The 15,827-nt window shown below is 54.7% G+C and overlaps 1 protein-coding gene across 3 annotated transcripts; it reads left to right on the forward strand.

Moving 5' to 3' along the window:
- Nucleotides 1-30: 30 nt before the first annotated feature.
- On the forward strand, nucleotides 31-7,074 carry PLAC8 (placenta associated 8). Of its 3 annotated transcripts, none has more exons than XM_049815486.1 (5): nucleotides 31-690; nucleotides 4,129-4,257; nucleotides 4,479-4,603; nucleotides 5,427-5,535; nucleotides 5,807-7,074. In XM_049815486.1, exons 2-4 carry the CDS (start codon nucleotides 4,143-4,145, stop codon nucleotides 5,529-5,531), a joined length of 345 nt encoding a protein of 114 aa, XP_049671443.1. In that variant the 5' UTR covers nucleotides 31-690; nucleotides 4,129-4,142; the 3' UTR covers nucleotides 5,532-5,535; nucleotides 5,807-7,074. The 3 variants fall into 3 exon arrangements, with proteins under 3 accessions (XP_049671443.1, XP_049671441.1, XP_049671442.1); XM_049815484.1 differs by lacking the exon at nucleotides 31-690 and adding an exon at nucleotides 2,024-2,302; XM_049815485.1 differs by lacking the exon at nucleotides 31-690 and adding an exon at nucleotides 2,024-2,302 and having other exon boundaries at nucleotides 5,427-5,530.
- Nucleotides 7,075-15,827: the final 8,753 nt, after the last annotated feature.

Below are 15,827 nucleotides of genomic sequence, written 5' to 3' on the forward strand. Positions count from 1 at the left end.
GTGGACCCTCTGTAAATGAACCCACTTTTTGCCACTCGAGATGCCAGGGTTTGTGTAACTAGGAGCATGATGCAGCGTACTGGGGAAGATGGCTTTGCTCATTTGTGGTAGCGTTTTAAGTTGTGTGATGGAGTTGTTTCAAATAGTTTGGAAAACGGGAACGTTTGCACGTGGATGGTGTTGGCGTAAAATGGAATAAACTAGTTTCTGGTTGCCATTTCTCTGTAAAATACAATGGTAGAGCGTGTAATTTATACTTTGTTCTTTGCAGAGAAAGCAAAAATGTACTCAGGGAGGTTTTTTTTTTAACCTCTACTCCTGAATCTTTATTGAAATTGCATTTACTGTAATACACATTAAATTGGTGAAAATTAATTTCAGCTGAATTTTTCCATTGTCTCCTTGGAAATAATATTTTATTCTTACCACGTGGAAAAAGTCATTACAGGTTTGGTTTTGTTAGCACACTTCCTTTCTTCTTAGCTATTGAGACATTTTGCTCTTTGTTTTCTTGCTGTGCCTGAGAGGTGTGTTTTGCAGCTGACTGCCTGTCTTCCCGCAGTGCCACTTCACAGATCCAGAGAAGCCATACGTGAAGGGGACTGCAGGCCCCGTGGTGAGCTTTGGCCAGACACCATGGCAGCTGTGACGGGAGGCAGTGGGCACTCCTTGTGAAGGGAATGAGCTGAGGTAGGTGTTTATGGTGGTGTTTTCTCAGGGTGACAAAAGGCAGTTACATTTGATGCACCAGGATTGCAGGTAGAAGTGGGTTGTTTTTCTGTGGAAGAAAAGCACTTGCAGGGCCTGGTTGCTCAGTCAGTGTCACCCCAGCTCTGAATAAAGGACAGACTGTTAAAATCCTTAAAATGTTGCTGATGAGCTTTTTTTTTTTTTTTAATGTGTTATCTCCCGTACTGACTGTGCATTTCAGCTTCCCATTTCCCCTCCTCCCTCCCCAGCGGACTCCTAGGCTAGCTGGCATTTTGTATGAGCCTAATATAGCCAGCTGGTGGGATGTAAGGTATGTCCTCTTCCAGAAAGCATCTTCTGAACAACTTTTTGCAAACCTGAATTCCCGCAACACCATCATAAAGAAGGGAAAGCTGCAGTTAAACTTTGGAGCTGTTGGAAGTCAAGGGGAGTAATTCAGGGCACAGATCACTGTTATCTCAGCAGCACTATTGGTAAAAGGCTCCACCTAATTGGACCGTAAATCCTGGCCTGTTGACAAACCTTGTAAGTTACAGTTTAACTCAAACTTCTCCTTCCCCCCCTCTCGATGGCAAGAGAGAAGGGGAACACACCATTAGCACTTCACGTGGGATGCTTTGAACTTGCCTTGCTGGGCAAGCAGCTGCTCAGACCCACTCTGCTCTCTGCACACTCTGTGCATGACACTGGGAAACAGAAACCACTGTCCTGGTGTCACAGCTTCTCTGTGAAATGTGGAATTGCATCCAAAGCTGTCGGTGACTTGCACAGAGTGTGTGCAGTTAAATGCTTGGGGCATGTTAGGGAAGAAATAGTAAATATTAGTATCTCGTAGAGGGAAATGGATACATGTATGGTAAGGACTCAGTTAATTTTACAATAGCTGGGCTGCATGGCTTGTGACAAGCACTTAAGGAATCAGCCTAATTTTTATAGAAAGCCTCCACATGGGGTGCATTTACTAACTCAGAAATGAAAACCCAAACGTATCCCGAAGAAGGAGCAGGGAGCACACTTACTGCAGATGGAGGAAAGGACTAAAAGCAAACGTACCATTGCGTCCTGCTGCCTCCTTATCCAGCGCTGAATGACAGTGGAGGAGGACAGTCAGGGCTGGGGCTCCCCCCCATCACAGTGTCATGGCACAGGGTGCTGACCTGCAGGGAGCCACCCCCTGATTTTCTTTGGGGAAAAATGTTGGAAAAAGGTTATCCCAACAAATGCACATCATTCAGAGCTGTTCCCCCCCGAACAACGACCACATGTAGACCGAGTTAAGGGAATAAGACAATATACATGAAACCATTTTTAAAAAAGATGAATAGCAGTCTATGATTTAATTCTGGGAAAAGGAAAAAGCAAAAAATGTTGCTCTCTGCACGTGCGTTAAGCCTGTAGTCGTACAGACAGGGCACAGCTCCTGACCTCCCACTCCAGTTACCTCCCACCATTATGCTTGCTCACCGCTGGCTGCCAATAAAAGCCTTCCAAGAGCGAGAAAGTTTAGTTTCATCTTCCCCAGAGCCTCTCTGTGCAGGACCCTGGCAAGCAAGGAAGACTGACTGCACTGACACAGGCTGCTCGCCAAAAGGTTGGTTCTCTTAAAGCATGGAAATAGTAAAAACTTGTTAGCCGGGGAAGAGTGGAATAATAGTGCAAAAGTAGAGATTTTTTTTTTTTTTTTTCCCTGCTCAGCACATAATTAAAGCAAAATATAAGGCAAATACTACTGGGGGGGAGGGGGGAATGCGGACTTTTAAAAAGCTATACACAAAAGCTGGATTATGGAGAGGTTATTACGCCTTTGCTGCCTTCTCCTGCTACCAGAACTGTATAACTGCATTAAAGAAATCTGGCTGGTACTTTGCTCTTTGTTTAAGTTGGTCTCTCTCTTGTCTACACGGATTCTCAAGACCAAACTCCTCTTAGCAAGGCTGCTTAGCTCTGTGTTTTCTGGTAGGCTTTGAGGATGTGCTGGAAGTAGCTGCTCTCCTGCCAGAAGCTTGGATGTCAAGTGCTTTTATATGCTGCTGCCCGGTCTCCCTGTGTATTTGCTATCCTTTTCAATGGGGCGTGCTATTGGTGACAAGCGCCTTAATGTCGCAATTTCTTCATTAATGTTTGCAGCTAAGAGAGAAGAAAGCATGTGAATAATACTCGTATACAGAATAAGGTGCATTTGTTTAAGTGTAGAAAGTGGAGAGATTTACCATGTGTCGGTAGTATTGCCGTGGGTCGACAGAGGGAAGCGCTTGGAGGCAATGAACGCTCACAGTTTCTTTCTGGACATGAACCTGATGGTGCCTCTGGCTGCATTCACGCCGGGCTCGCAGGCTGGCATGTGCTGCCAGGTGAAGCCACGGGTGAGATTTCTGGAGGACTGTGCGTTGGCCCAGAAGGTGGAGAAGGGAGGGTGCCCCACTCCCACACCGCACTTCGTTTCAGTTTCTGTCCGTGGCTTTGGAGCTCACCGGGTGGGGTCCGTGCGGGGAGGAGCATCACCACCCAGCAGCATAGTGCTGCCTTTGCCACGCTGGGGGGAATTAAAAAAAAAAAAACCCAAACAACAACCAACCCCAATTTGTAGCAAAAAGTCTTAACAAATGTGAGCGGGCAGGTGTGGGGGGGGGGGGTTTCCCCTTCCCCTTTCTTCTGCTTGTGCATAACTAGAAGAACTTGACCTCAGGGCAAAACTTGCTTTTAATTGTTATCCGAGAACGTTTTGTGCTGTCTTTTGCTTGAGTGAGTGAATAGGAGGAGCACAGAGATTTTGGGGGGTTTTTTTAGACCCGAGGCTTTACTGGTTTTCAAGGTTTACTTGATTGCTTAACTGTAGGAGTTAAGGGGTTCAGACTGCAAGGAGTGGGGTTCAGACTTGGGACATAGTGTTGAGTTTTTGCCTTTCTGACTCTCTATGACAAGAAATCAGAGATACTCGTTTTCTACAGTATCTCACTTGCATGGAGCCTGGAATTACAAGGAAATGCAAGACCACAGCTGCTTCCTGCATGCTTTGTCCGCATGCCAAAGTAATCTTGTGTAAAATATGCCAAGTTCAACAACCTAAATGCCCAAGTCACTGGCTTTAGCCTAGGTTCACTGCCCAGCTCTGCTCGGCACAAGGGAAGTTGGTGAATTGTGTGTGTCTAAGCGCTAGCAAAGCCTTTCTGGGGTGGAGTGGGGAACATCAATGGCCTGATGCTATTTTGAAGGCTGGACAAAATGGCAGAAAATGCAAAAACCTTGAAAAGACACAAATGCAGGTAAGATTTGGTTACACTTCGTCACCTCCAGCAGCAGCAAGGGAGCTGGGCGAAAGACCACCTGCTGAAGAGCAATGGTGATGAGCTCAGCTGGGGGATCAGACCAACCACATTTCTTTCACTAACTGTCCCCTTCCCCTCCCATCTCTTTCAGAAGAGCAACTAGGAATGGCCACCCCATCTGTTGTGACGATCCAGCCGCAGTTCGGCATGGCTGTGCCCGTTGTCTCTAGCAGCATGTGGCAGACAGGGCTGATGGACTGCTGCAGCGACTGCAGCGTCTGTGAGTGCCTTGGGTGGTCCCGTGTCTCAGCTGTCAGCAGTGACATGCTGCGGTCGATCCCGTGCCCTCTTTGGGACACTTTTCTTGCCCCTGCCGCTCGGGTCGGTGGTGCAATAGCTACAGCCGTGTAGCCTTGTCCTCCCAGTTCCTCCCCCAATGCCGGCGGTGCTGGGTGGGTATAGGCAGAGCCTCACCCGCTGCTGTCTTTCTCCCCCTGCCAGGCTGTTGCGGGGCATTCTGCTTCCCCTGCCTCGCCTGCCAAGTGGCTGGGGACATGAACGAGTGTTGCCTGTGCGGGACCACTGTGGCCATGAGGACCCTCTACCGCACCAGATACAACATCCCGGTCAGTGGTTAACCTGCCCCCTCACCATGCCGCAAGGCTGAAAGACAAGGTGACCCCGAGGCGCCTCACTCTGTGTATCAGGGATGAGCGCAGGGCAGCAGTGCTCTCTGCTCACCTTTTTTCACTTTTGTATCCTTCGTGATGCCAGGAGCACAGGACAGGGGTTGGGATGCCCTTGGACACGCTGATCCCTGGGCTGGTGTCCAAGAACGCGCATTAACCAGAAACAGCTCCTTCCCAGCACCCTTCACAGGGGGCACATGTCCTGCCTTCAGCTGCCACTGACCACTGTGGCTCACAGAGCCTCGGCTGCTGCTTCCCATTGCCATCCCCGATCTTTGAAAGATGGGAAAGATTTGAGATCATTGTGGGCAAACTAAAGAATAGATTAAGTTGGTTACATAGATAAAGATCCATAATCAGATGCAGGAGAAAGGTGGTTATTCGCATACAGTACATATGTGAAATGGTTTCTTCCCACCAGGGCTTAGTGCCATCCCCAGCGCAAACCATGGGGGCCCAAGTCCAGTTTCCCCAAACTGTCTCTTTCTGTATTCGTTTTACCCCCAAGTCTTAATCTCAGATGCTGAAAGATAAGTAGCTATGTGCAGCCTGCAGAAAGGGCTCCCTCCTTACTTTCCATAGTGTCGGGGATACTCCAGCCTCCCAAGTACCAAAACCGCTGGTTTTTAGTGTCTGCTACTCAGGATGCTTCAGCCAGCCAGGAAACAAAGGGCGCACTAAGTGGAATGTGATTAACCTTTTCTTGGCTGAAACGTGCCTTTTGGGAAACCTATGTCCCTAACCGACTTCTTCCTAACAGGGGTCCATTTGCTCTGACTTCTGTGTCACTCTGTGCTGCCCCATGTGCTCTGTTTGCCAAATTAAGAGAGACATCAACCGGAGGAAGGAGCTACGCATATTCTAGTAAGGTGGGTGTGCTGGTGCTGGTTTAGAAAGCCACTACTGTGGAGAGCCAAGTGGGTTCCTGGAGTCTCTCCTTCTGCCAATGCCTGAGGGAAGACACGGGGTTTCTGTAGTGGGGAAATGGCCATGGACAGGTGACAAGTGACCTGTCCTGCAGCAAAATGATGCTGGGAACCTCGTGCAGGATTGGGGGGAGGGGGGCAGGACTAGAGGGACACACACAGTGTGGCGAGGCATGGCCCTGCTACCTGACCCTCCTTTCCCATCCCGTTACAGATGCCGCCATCCTCGCTGCACCCTGCGGAGCTGCTGTGGGCAGGAGTTGCTGCTACCCTGGCTGTTGCAAAATGCACCATGGGGTGTTTGCCTAGATTATGGTTGATTCTCCCTTCCTTGAGTAATCTCATGAGTAAACAGCAGAGTTTGCCTTCCTGCCTCCGTGTGTGTCACTCTTGCACCACCTGAGAGCACCCATCCTTCTCCCTCTCCGTCCATCTCGGCAGCCCCTGGTGCAGCTGAGATTTCCCTGTGGCCGCTGCAGAGAAAGATTTTCACTAGTATTTTGTTATTTGCTCAGCTTTTAGAAAGCTTTTAAATATACATAGGAGGAGTTGGTGTTGCTCATCCAAGTTGTAAAGTTTGGAAAAGTGACTTCTGCTCCTGATGTACTTAAGAAATGATGTACTTCACAAGTGATGTACTTAAGAAGACCACAAAGGTCTTGTGAAAGAAGATATCCTTTGTATACACAAGGCATGCCTTGCTAACAACTGTGCCCCTGAAGAAGAAATAAAAGACTGATAAGAAGGGAACATCCTACCCCAGGAGGCACTGAAAAGTTGAAAAATTGCTAATAGGCACGAAGTCAGCAAAAATCTTTGGTAACTGGAGGAAAGGTAAAGGTGGCAGGGGGAGATCACGACCACCAACTCAATTCAAAACCAAAAGACTTACCCCCCCCACTCTCCTTGAGTATGCACAGTAGAATAAAAGAACACTACTTTTAATTCGAAGCGGGGAAACTTTAACCCAATATAAACTGTACTAGATAAGCGACTACCAGTAATAGTTTTGGGGAAGAACTTTGGAAATTGAATATATAACTGAACCGTATAAATTGCTTGCCCCTTTACGTATGAGGTGTACTCGCTTTGTGGGTTACTACCTAGCCCCCATCTTTGTGCAAACAGGAATTGGCATAAAATACCTCTGCTCTGTGTGTATATTAGTGTTTCGCACACCGAGTAAACGACCCCACTTTGGGGGGAGCTGGGGCTTCTCGCAGGCAGGTGGTGGCTGCAGGCCAAGTGCAGACTTGCCCCTGCTGCCGTGGCCTGGGTCGCCGTCCGGGGCTGCTGGCCAGTCCCACTTTTCTGAACATAAAGCCATGGGGATTTTGGGCTGCCTGGCACCAGTCCACCTCCTGCCTTGCAGAGACATGCTCCCCCATGGACCCTCAGCATGAATTCCCATCCACCTGTGATTAAAAACCTGGTTGGGTCGTGGGTTGGACAAGTCCTCTCCGTGGGCAAACCCTGCTGCCTCCCGACCACGGCCAGCAGCGGGTCTGCAGTCGGGGACTCCCCCTCGGGTGGGGACGTCACCCTAGGTAACTCCTCGAGGTTGAGAGCCCTCAGCTTTTAGGGGAGTGATATGTGCATTTTGAGTCATCATTTTAAATATTAAGAATTCGTAAGTTGGCTGTGTAGTACTAATTCCCCTTACATCATTGAGCCTGTGGTTCACAAATGTTACCGGAGTTCTAACTTTTTACTGAAGAATAAATCTGAGCCTTCACACCTGTTGGATTTGATCGTGCGTGCCTCCATAACAGCAGGTAGAGGCACTGTCAGTGCTGCAGGCTGGGTCTGTGTGGTGGCACTCCCACCTGCCTAAACCCCGGATGGCCCAGACAGTCCTGTGGATGATCCCTGGAAATACAGAAAACTGCATTTTTAGCCTGAGAGGTAAAGGCCAGGAATATTGAGGAGAGAAGAAATATACCATGCAGCCGTCTCATCCCAGCACAGCGTGGTATAATTTCCGTAGCTGTACCTCAAGGCAGCGTCTGTGTCACCCAGCGGAGTTATGGTCAGTTCCTGCTGATGCTCAGGCTTAATGAAGGAAAGGCACTGCACCTCTAGCAGCACATGGCTTAAGGCAGCACAGGAACCTGAAAACAAACTGTCCTTCTCTGAAAACCACTACCAAAAGCAGCGTGTCTCATTAGGGCTCTGGGCCTGTGGGATGCTGGGGTAGGGAAAGATGAGGGGGGACAGCAGGAGCCCAGCAGAAGCAGCAGCAAGCTTGTAGCCAGCTGTTTGCAGCAGGGAAGCTGCAATTATGCAAAGCAACACCTAAGCCAGCGTGTGGTCTGTTAGAGGGAGCAGACATTTGCCAGGGAGCACCCAGTGCATGTAAAGGATGAGAACCAGGAAAAGGATGTGTGTCTCCTGGGACAAGGGTGGCTCAGCAGGTATGTATGCCTTGGCTTTGCTTCAGCAAGAGCTGTGGTACGAAACTATGGCAACTGCTCGTGGCTGAAGCGGTATTGCTGAGGAAGGGGTGGAAACAGAGGTGAGGTTTTGTACCTGGAAAACTACTTCAGAGCTAAATCAGAGCATGCCGGGTGCTGCCGACAGGCATCTTGACAGAAGTGTGCAGCAGAGGTAAAGGACAGCAGCTTTTTCACTGTATTGTTCATTTGTGCACATGTACATGTGCCTATACACAACAAAATTCTGCTTTATGACCTTGGTTATCGGTGAAATGTGGCTGCATGCACCTCTAGATCCATTTTGTTCCTGTCAGCCGTTCCAACACCGCTGGTGGTGCCTTGGAGCTGTAGCTTTCGGGGCACTCAAGGTCACGTTTGTGGTGTGCAGGTCCCAGGCCACCTCTCAGGAGATCAGAGTGTGGTGGAGGCTTCTCCAGGCTACTGCCTGCTCTGCACCGCAGCCTCCATCTGCACAGGGATGTGGTGCACTTGTACGTGGGGAGAGGAAGGGAAAGTCCATGGTCAGCCCTACCCGCAAAGGGCACAGTGTGTGTGTGGAGGTGAGCACCACTCGGCTGCGTTTTCACCGTGCACTGCTCTTAATGTTGTTATCTGGTGGTGGGGGAGCGCCTCCTTTGGCGTGGGATGCTGGTGGGGGTCCTGCTCCTAAACCTTCTCCTGCTGCTGCTCCTGCGCACGCTTCTCCCTGTGGTCCCTGTATTCCTGCCTGCTGCTGGGCATCCCTGTCCCTGCAAGGGACCCCCATACTGTCCCTGCCTGGCATCCCCACTGCACGGCTTCTCCCTTCCTGGCTCCTGCTTCTTCTTAAATCCTCCTGTGCCAAGGCTCTCTGCAGGGGCTGCCGTTTTGGCCTGCCGTGAGGCGTTAGCTCTGCTGCAGAGGTAGTGGGAATTACCTGGGGCCTCGTGCGTGAATGAGCAGGGACAGCCGGCTGGGGCAGAGGTGGGAGGTGTCCAGCAAGGGACAATGGGCGCCATGGCCCCTGCTGCACCCATGGGCGGTGGGGTTGCCTGCACTCACCCCAAAAGTCCTTGCCAACAGCTGTGTGATTTGCCCCAGAGAGGGCACAGCAGCATTTTTACTGCTCAACAGCCCTGTTCAGTAGCAGCAGGAAAACACCCTTGTCTTAACCCTTGGTGAGGGCTGGTGACTGAAGCAATCCCACCAGCAGTCAGTTTGCCCTTCAAGACCACTTGTCACCTAATGGGAGCAGATACCGGGGTCTCAGACAGGGTCAGCCCAGCCACAGTTCCGCTGCCTGCAGAAAGCTGCAAAAAGTCATGAGCAAATCACGTGGAGACTTTTTACAAGCTTTCTTCCCTCTTACAACATAATTCAACATCCCTTTTCCTCTCTGTGTACTACCAGGGGACAAGGGTCAGCCATACAGCAAGAGGCTGTGTCTGACACCAGAGGTGTGTCTGGGCCAGTCTGTAAATGACGGGGAGCTGCAGGAGCTGCAGGCAGAGCCACTGACCCCTTTGCTACCTCTTGACAGTAGTCAATACAAATGCAATGCCGCAGCCTGTATCTCTCTGGTGTTGGCCGTAGGTAATGCGCTAGATAGCATCATCTGGGCGCCGGGCATAGTAATATATTTATTCCACCATATTCCTTGTGTTTAATACTTAAATACTGTGTAAACGTGTAATTCTGATGTGAAAGCAATCCCAATTACTTTATAGTGTTTTAACAGAATTTATAGGGATTAATGCCATCGGCCCTGGCTTCAAAACATAAATGCTTCGCCTGTTTTTCTCTTCGCTCCTCCCAGCATCCCGAAAGCCAGGCACTCCCTTGTCACGTAAGGCCAGGGAGGCGAGAGCTGCTCAGCAGGCACCACCACCCCCAGCCGTCACCCAGTCAGGCATGATGCTGCCTGCGCAGGCGAGGCAAACGTGTCAAAGCTGGGCAGGGGCAGGCAGGACGCGAACTGTTGGAAGGTGCTCTGTTAAACGCCCGTAATGCCCATCGTGGAAATGCCCGTGAGCTGTGCGGGAATGTGGTAGTTGGTGAGGACCTCCCCGGGGAGCTGCCCTGGGACCCCTCCTGGGCAAAGGAGCAGCAGCCCACAGTTATGGGGTCAAAGCTCAGGCTGCTTTCCCACCGATTTCTTTGCTGAGGATGTGTGGCTGTGCGTTAGGAGTGGGAGAAAGCCCTTGGAGCTGTAAGAGGACATAGGTTGGACATAGGGAAGAAATGTAGTACGATGAGGGTGGTGAGACACTGGCAGAGGTCACCCAGAGAAGCTGTGGCTGCCCTGTCCCTGGAAGTGTTTGAGGTCAGGATGGACAGGGCTTTGAGCATCCTGATCCAGTGGGAGATGTCCCTGCCCATGGCAGGGGGTTGGACTGGATCATCTCTGAAGGTCCCTTCCAAACCAAACCACTCTGTCATCCTACGACACCTGCACAACTCCCTCATCTTCTCCCACTTTATCTCAAAACATAATTTGTAATTATTTTACCATTTGGACCTGTCTCACACGCTGGAAATCCCGACATCTCACCCAAACTGAGCCACCACCTCCCAGGCAGGATGAAGTAGCGTGGAACCCTCGCCGTCCTGCACGCATGCACCATCTCATCCTGGCCCTGCAGCACCCTGGCCGTGGAGCCCCGCTGAGCCAGAACAGCAGAGCCTTTGCACGTTGAGCAGAGCTTCAGGCTCTTCCCCCATCCGCAGCAGCTGATGGCTCTTTATAATGTAGCACCCTCAGCACCAGCTCTCCTCAAGCTTTGGAGGACACGACACAAGCAGAGCCTAAATAAAGACATTTTAGGTGTCTGGAACACAGGGAGAAGCGGCTTGGAGACTGTCCCAAAAGCAAAATAAATTGTTTGGATTATTTTTGTTCCATCCCTTCCCTGTCACCAACACTGCAGAGGGACAACCACAGCAGGAGCGGCTGCTTTTGGGGGTTTCCGGGAAGGGGACCAGCTCCAGCCCCACCCCAGGTAGGCAGGAAACACAATCCAGGGCCAGAGCTGTGGCACCTACCCAGGAGCAGCTGAGAGCAAAGCTCTGCTGGTCTCATTCCTGACATCCTTCATAGCCAGTCCTCGGCTGCTCTTCCTCCGCACAAGAGGACTCTTTTCAGCCATAAGCTAAATTTCCTGGCCAGGGTTCAGAGCAGGCCTGGGGGCACTAGATAAACTCGAGGGAGTCTGAACACAATCGGAGGGTCAAGATTGCAGGATTAGCATTTTGAATTTCAAATACCATTTTAAAAATCCCATTAAGACATGAAGCTCTTGTTCTGCACAGCAGTGAAAGCCCTGCATGCCCTCCTCAGCTTCAGTAATGCCATCTCTTTTGGTTTTTTAATTCTTTCTTATCATCCCTGGCAGAATTTAAACACTGTATTAAATCAGCAAGAAACTGGCCCAGGCTATTAATGAGGCTGGCCACCGGCAGCACAGAAAAAAAAAAAGGCCAAACGCTCCCTATGCTCCGTCCGCTGCAGCACCTTGCTCCTCCCAGGTGACTGCCACCACCAAGGCCGTAAATCCACGTTTTCCACGCGTGCTGCGCCGCTTCTCCCAGCCCTGCCAGGCTCTGCCCCGGCACGGACACCCGCTCAGCTTCAGGGCATTCGGATGCTCCAAAGTGGACCTCCATCCCCAGGAGCCCTGGATGCAGCAGGGAGCCCCGGGGAGGATGCTGCGCCCTTCGGCATTAGGCTGATGAATAAGGATCATCTGCAGGAGTGAGGCGAAACCGCATTTTTTCTTAAGACATATTTAAAGGAATTGAGAGATTTTATAATCCTCTACTGCATCGCTTCTCAGCCAGCACTGGCTGCCAAGAGGACATTCACAGGGCTGGTTTTTACTATTATTATTAAAAAGCCTATCTTCCAACCCCATTTCACAGCCTGCGCTGTTGGTGGAGAAAGAGCCCCCCGTCTGGGTGCTTTCCAGGCGCTCGGGCTGAGCAGAGGGGTGCAATTGTTCTTTATATAGCCCCTTCCTCCTCCGGCGTCGACAGCCACCCTCTCGGCCCCTTGTTGGCATCACCCCAGGTCCATCCTTCCCCGTGTTTTCCAGCCCGAGCCAAACTCCCGGCTGAAGCCATTCCGGTGGGGTCTCTGGGGGGACCGGCCAGCCTGGGCACCCACAGTCATCCCTGCTACCCCTCACTCCACGGCTGGCTCACCCCCCCGGGATGGAGCACAGATGGCATGGCCAGACCCCCGCTCGCAGCTCGACAGACCCTACCGTGAAGTAAAAAAAACAAAACCAAAACGCCAAGAAAAAGCAGCAAAGCAAGCACTGGTGCGACGGCAGGAGGCGGGAGGCTGGGTGCTGGAGCAGCGCCCCGGGATTTCAGGCTCTCGTATCCCCCCGGCCATCCCCACTGCACCCGTGTGCTGCAGAGCTCGGCCCCACGCCGGGGGCGGCAGCACCCCCCGCCCCGGGGTGAGCGGCCGGGGGGGGCCGGAGCCCGCCCGGGCGGTGCCGCCGCCGCCGCAGCGTCTGGCAGGCAGGGACGGGCACCAAAGGGGCTGTGAGGGGCTCCGCCGTGACACGCATCGAAGCCGCCAAACCCACCGTGACCTGAGGGGGAGGGAGGGAGTGGGGGGGGGGGGGGGCGGTCACCGAGCCCCCCACCGGCGGGGCGGAGGGCGGGTGCGGCCGGGCCCGGGCGCTCCCCCCGCCGGGCTGGCTGCGGCCGACGGCGCCCGCCCGATGCCTCCCCCCCGCGGCCTCGGCGGGACCCCCGGGCCACGGCACCGGGCGAACCCCGGGGAACCCCGCTCCCGCCCCTACACCCCCCGCGAGGACCGGGGGGGATTCAGCCCCGGCCCCCCTGCGCCGCCGCTCGGGGCACGGCGGCCCCCGGCCCGGGGCGGGGGGAGGCAGCGAAGCGACGCCGGCCCCCCCCCCCCAGCGGCCGGCACCCCTCACTCACAGCGCGCAGCTCCCCGCTCCGGTCCTTCGTCCCGCCCGGCCGCTGCTGCCACGGCCGCCGGGTCCGGCCTCCGTCCGGTACATGCGCGTAGCCGGGCGGAGCGGAGCGGGAGCGGGGCCAGCGCCGGCGGCCGAGGGGCGCGACGGGGGAGGGCACGGCCGGGAGGGGCACAGGGCGGACACACCTTGGGGGGGGGGTCACACTGGGGCGGGGGGAAACAACGGAGAGGGGGGGACAGCTGGGGAGGACACAGCTACGGGGAATCAAAGGGGGGGTAGTCACCGGGGGGGGGGGGTCACACCTAGGGGGCATCACATCTGGGGGGTGGGGGGGACACACGAAGAGGACACACCTGGGGATAACACCGGGGGAGATCATACCTGAGGGGGGGGGTCACACCTGCAGGACATCTCATCAGGGTGCTCTACTGGGGGGGCGCACAGCAGGGCGGGCCCGACTGCAGGGTCACACCTGGGGGTCACCGGGGCAGCAGCAGCACCGGGGGCCGGGTATCCAGCAGACACACCACAGTTTGGGGGCACCAGCAGGAGGGGCTCCCCAGCCTGGGGACAGGCAGGGGCAGTGGAGGGGGGGGGTGTCCAGCCTGGGGGACCCCAACCCTGGGCTCACAGGGAGCAGCAAGGTGCCAACAGGGCTCAAACAAACAGGCAGTGCCAGTTCGCTGTTTTAGGGGGAACTGATGGCGTCAGGGGGACACCCCTGTGCCCACCTTTCCCAGGGACAGAGCAGGAACGCGACCTCCCACATCCTGTGCCCGCTGTTCCCTGCATGTTCTGGGGCTGCCCTGGGGCCAGCTGGTCCAGCCTTAGGGCTGCTGGCCGCAGCTCCAGCGGCCCTGGGCATATCCAGCATCCCTGGGGTGCGCCTGGTGCAGAGGCCCAGGTCTCCTCCCAGAGCTCCTGTGCCAGGGAGGAGCTCCAGAGCCACCAGTGCAGGGGGCAGCTCTGCATGGAACAGCCTTCAGTGTATTAAACCAGCCAGGTGGGAGTCAAGCAGGTATGTCACAGCAAAACCCCGGCTCCTCTTCCCTGCGAAACTTCCAGCCATCAAAACTCAATGTCCTGACAAAGGCCTCTTCCCCACAGTCCTCCAGGTTCACCCTCTGAGCAGATAATCCCTGGAACCGGACCTACATCTCAATGAAAAATGGCCCTAGCCAACCCTGCTCAGGTTTAAACGTTTCCGTAGAAAAATTAAGATGCCTGGATTAAACATCCATGGGACCGTGACTGATTTTAGAGAATGAAGATGGCAAGATGCCGTTTGCCAAGCAAACTGCTGTGGGATACAAAATGAAGGAGCACCAGCCGACTGGGAGGTGCGGTGTGCCCGTGTCAGAGGAGATGCTCAGAGATTTCTCGGGAGCCCCTCAGACACGGCCTTAGCCGGGGCTCCCAATGCACCTGGCAGGGACGCAGCTGCAGGACGAGTGCCGGGGCTTTGGGGGTGCAGCGGGGCTCCCCTCACAGTGCTGCACCACCTCCACCACAGATAAATTTGGTGATGGCGAGTTTTAGCAGTTCTTCCCTGCAGCCCTCCTCCTGGCCTTTCATTCCCTGCTGCGCTCGGCCCCAGGACGGGGACGTGGCTTCCGAGGGCCCCGACCCCTCCGTGTGCTCCATCCCAACACGCCGGGGCTTGGTGCTGGGGGTGCGAAGATCCCCCCGCACCACGGGAGCAGCCCAGAGCTGTGGCGGGGAGGACGCCCGGGCTGGAAGCTGCTGCTGCTGCTCTCAAGCTGCATCCTTCACCCCCCCTGAGCAGGCCACTCGTCCTCCCCGACGCCGCGGACCGGGACTAGCAGCGGTTCAGGGAACGAGACGCCGCTTGTTCCTCCTCTGCCAGCGGCGCTGCCCGACGGTCGGCCCGGCTTTCGGAGGAGCGCTGCCGCCCGCAGCAGGCCACTAGGCCTCGCCTCAGCGAGGCGCTGGGGAAGGGCCGCAGCGGGTGCGGGGTGGGGTGGGGTGGGCACCTTTTCTGCTCCTCTGGGAGAGCGACCACCATGGCCGAGCGCAGCCCCCACCAGGGCTGTCCTCGCCCTGTGGCTCCCGGGGGCCGCACGCATTCCCGTACTTTCCTGTGCTTGTTCTTGAATCACCCAGATCCCTCCCTTTCTCTACCTTCACTTCCTTTCTTGAACATCTGTAAGTTCTGTGCAGCCCCACCCCCGCATCCCAAAATGTGTCCCACGCCCCCACGCAGAAATATCCCCCGCAGGCCCTGGGGCTGAGGCTCTGCCGCAGGGTGTCCCTTCCTCCGAGTCCCTGATTTGGGTTCCCACCTGCCCTTGTGCCTCTGGGCTCCTCCGGGTTCGTGCAGGTGGGACTCCATGGGCTGGTGGCTCCTGGGGGGGACCCAGCCGGGGGTTATCTGGGCTCCCCATCCCATCAGCGTCTCCCCGCGCTACTTTGCGGGTAGGCAGAGGAGCTCTATTGCACATCCCACCAGCGGGAAGAGTTCCCGTCACCGGGAACAGGGCTCAATTTACTCAAGTGATAAGAGCACTGTGCACTTCCAAAAGAGATGTCGCCCCCCTCTGCCATCATCCCCATGAGCGCTCCCCACAGCCCAGGCTGGGTGCCCATCTTCTCCCTGTTCTGTTGTCTTCTCCTCTGCCTCCTCCTGGGGAGGCTGGGCAGGCATGTCAAGGAGATGTCTCTCCTGCTGCCAGCTCCCCCTGAAGAGCAGGGCTCATTCAGCCCCCAAGCCCATGCTTGCACACCCAAGCCACCCTCCCGACCACGAGGAGCCGCAGCAGTGGGTGCAGACCAGCTGAAATCACACCTGGTGCCAGCACCTCAGTGCTCAAGCCTCGGCACCTTCTCTGGCTGCCCTTGGGAAGCC

The sequence above is a fragment of the Accipiter gentilis genome, chromosome 12 (assembly GCF_929443795.1).
Source record: "Accipiter gentilis chromosome 12, bAccGen1.1, whole genome shotgun sequence".
NCBI lineage: Eukaryota > Metazoa > Chordata > Aves > Accipitriformes > Accipitridae > Astur > Astur gentilis.

Excerpts from the sequence above, each read along its gene's own strand:
- PLAC8 (XM_049815484.1), top strand. The coding sequence starts at position 2,164 with ATGCTTGCTCACCGCTGGCTGCCAATAAAAGCCTTCCAAGAGCGAGAA. Across the intron at positions 4,258-4,478 it reads CTGCAGCGACTGCAGCGTCT|GCTGTTGCGGGGCATTCTGC; the intron begins GTGAGTGCCTTG and ends TCCCCCTGCCAG. Across the intron at positions 4,604-5,426 it reads GCACCAGATACAACATCCCG|GGGTCCATTTGCTCTGACTT; the intron begins GTCAGTGGTTAA and ends TCTTCCTAACAG.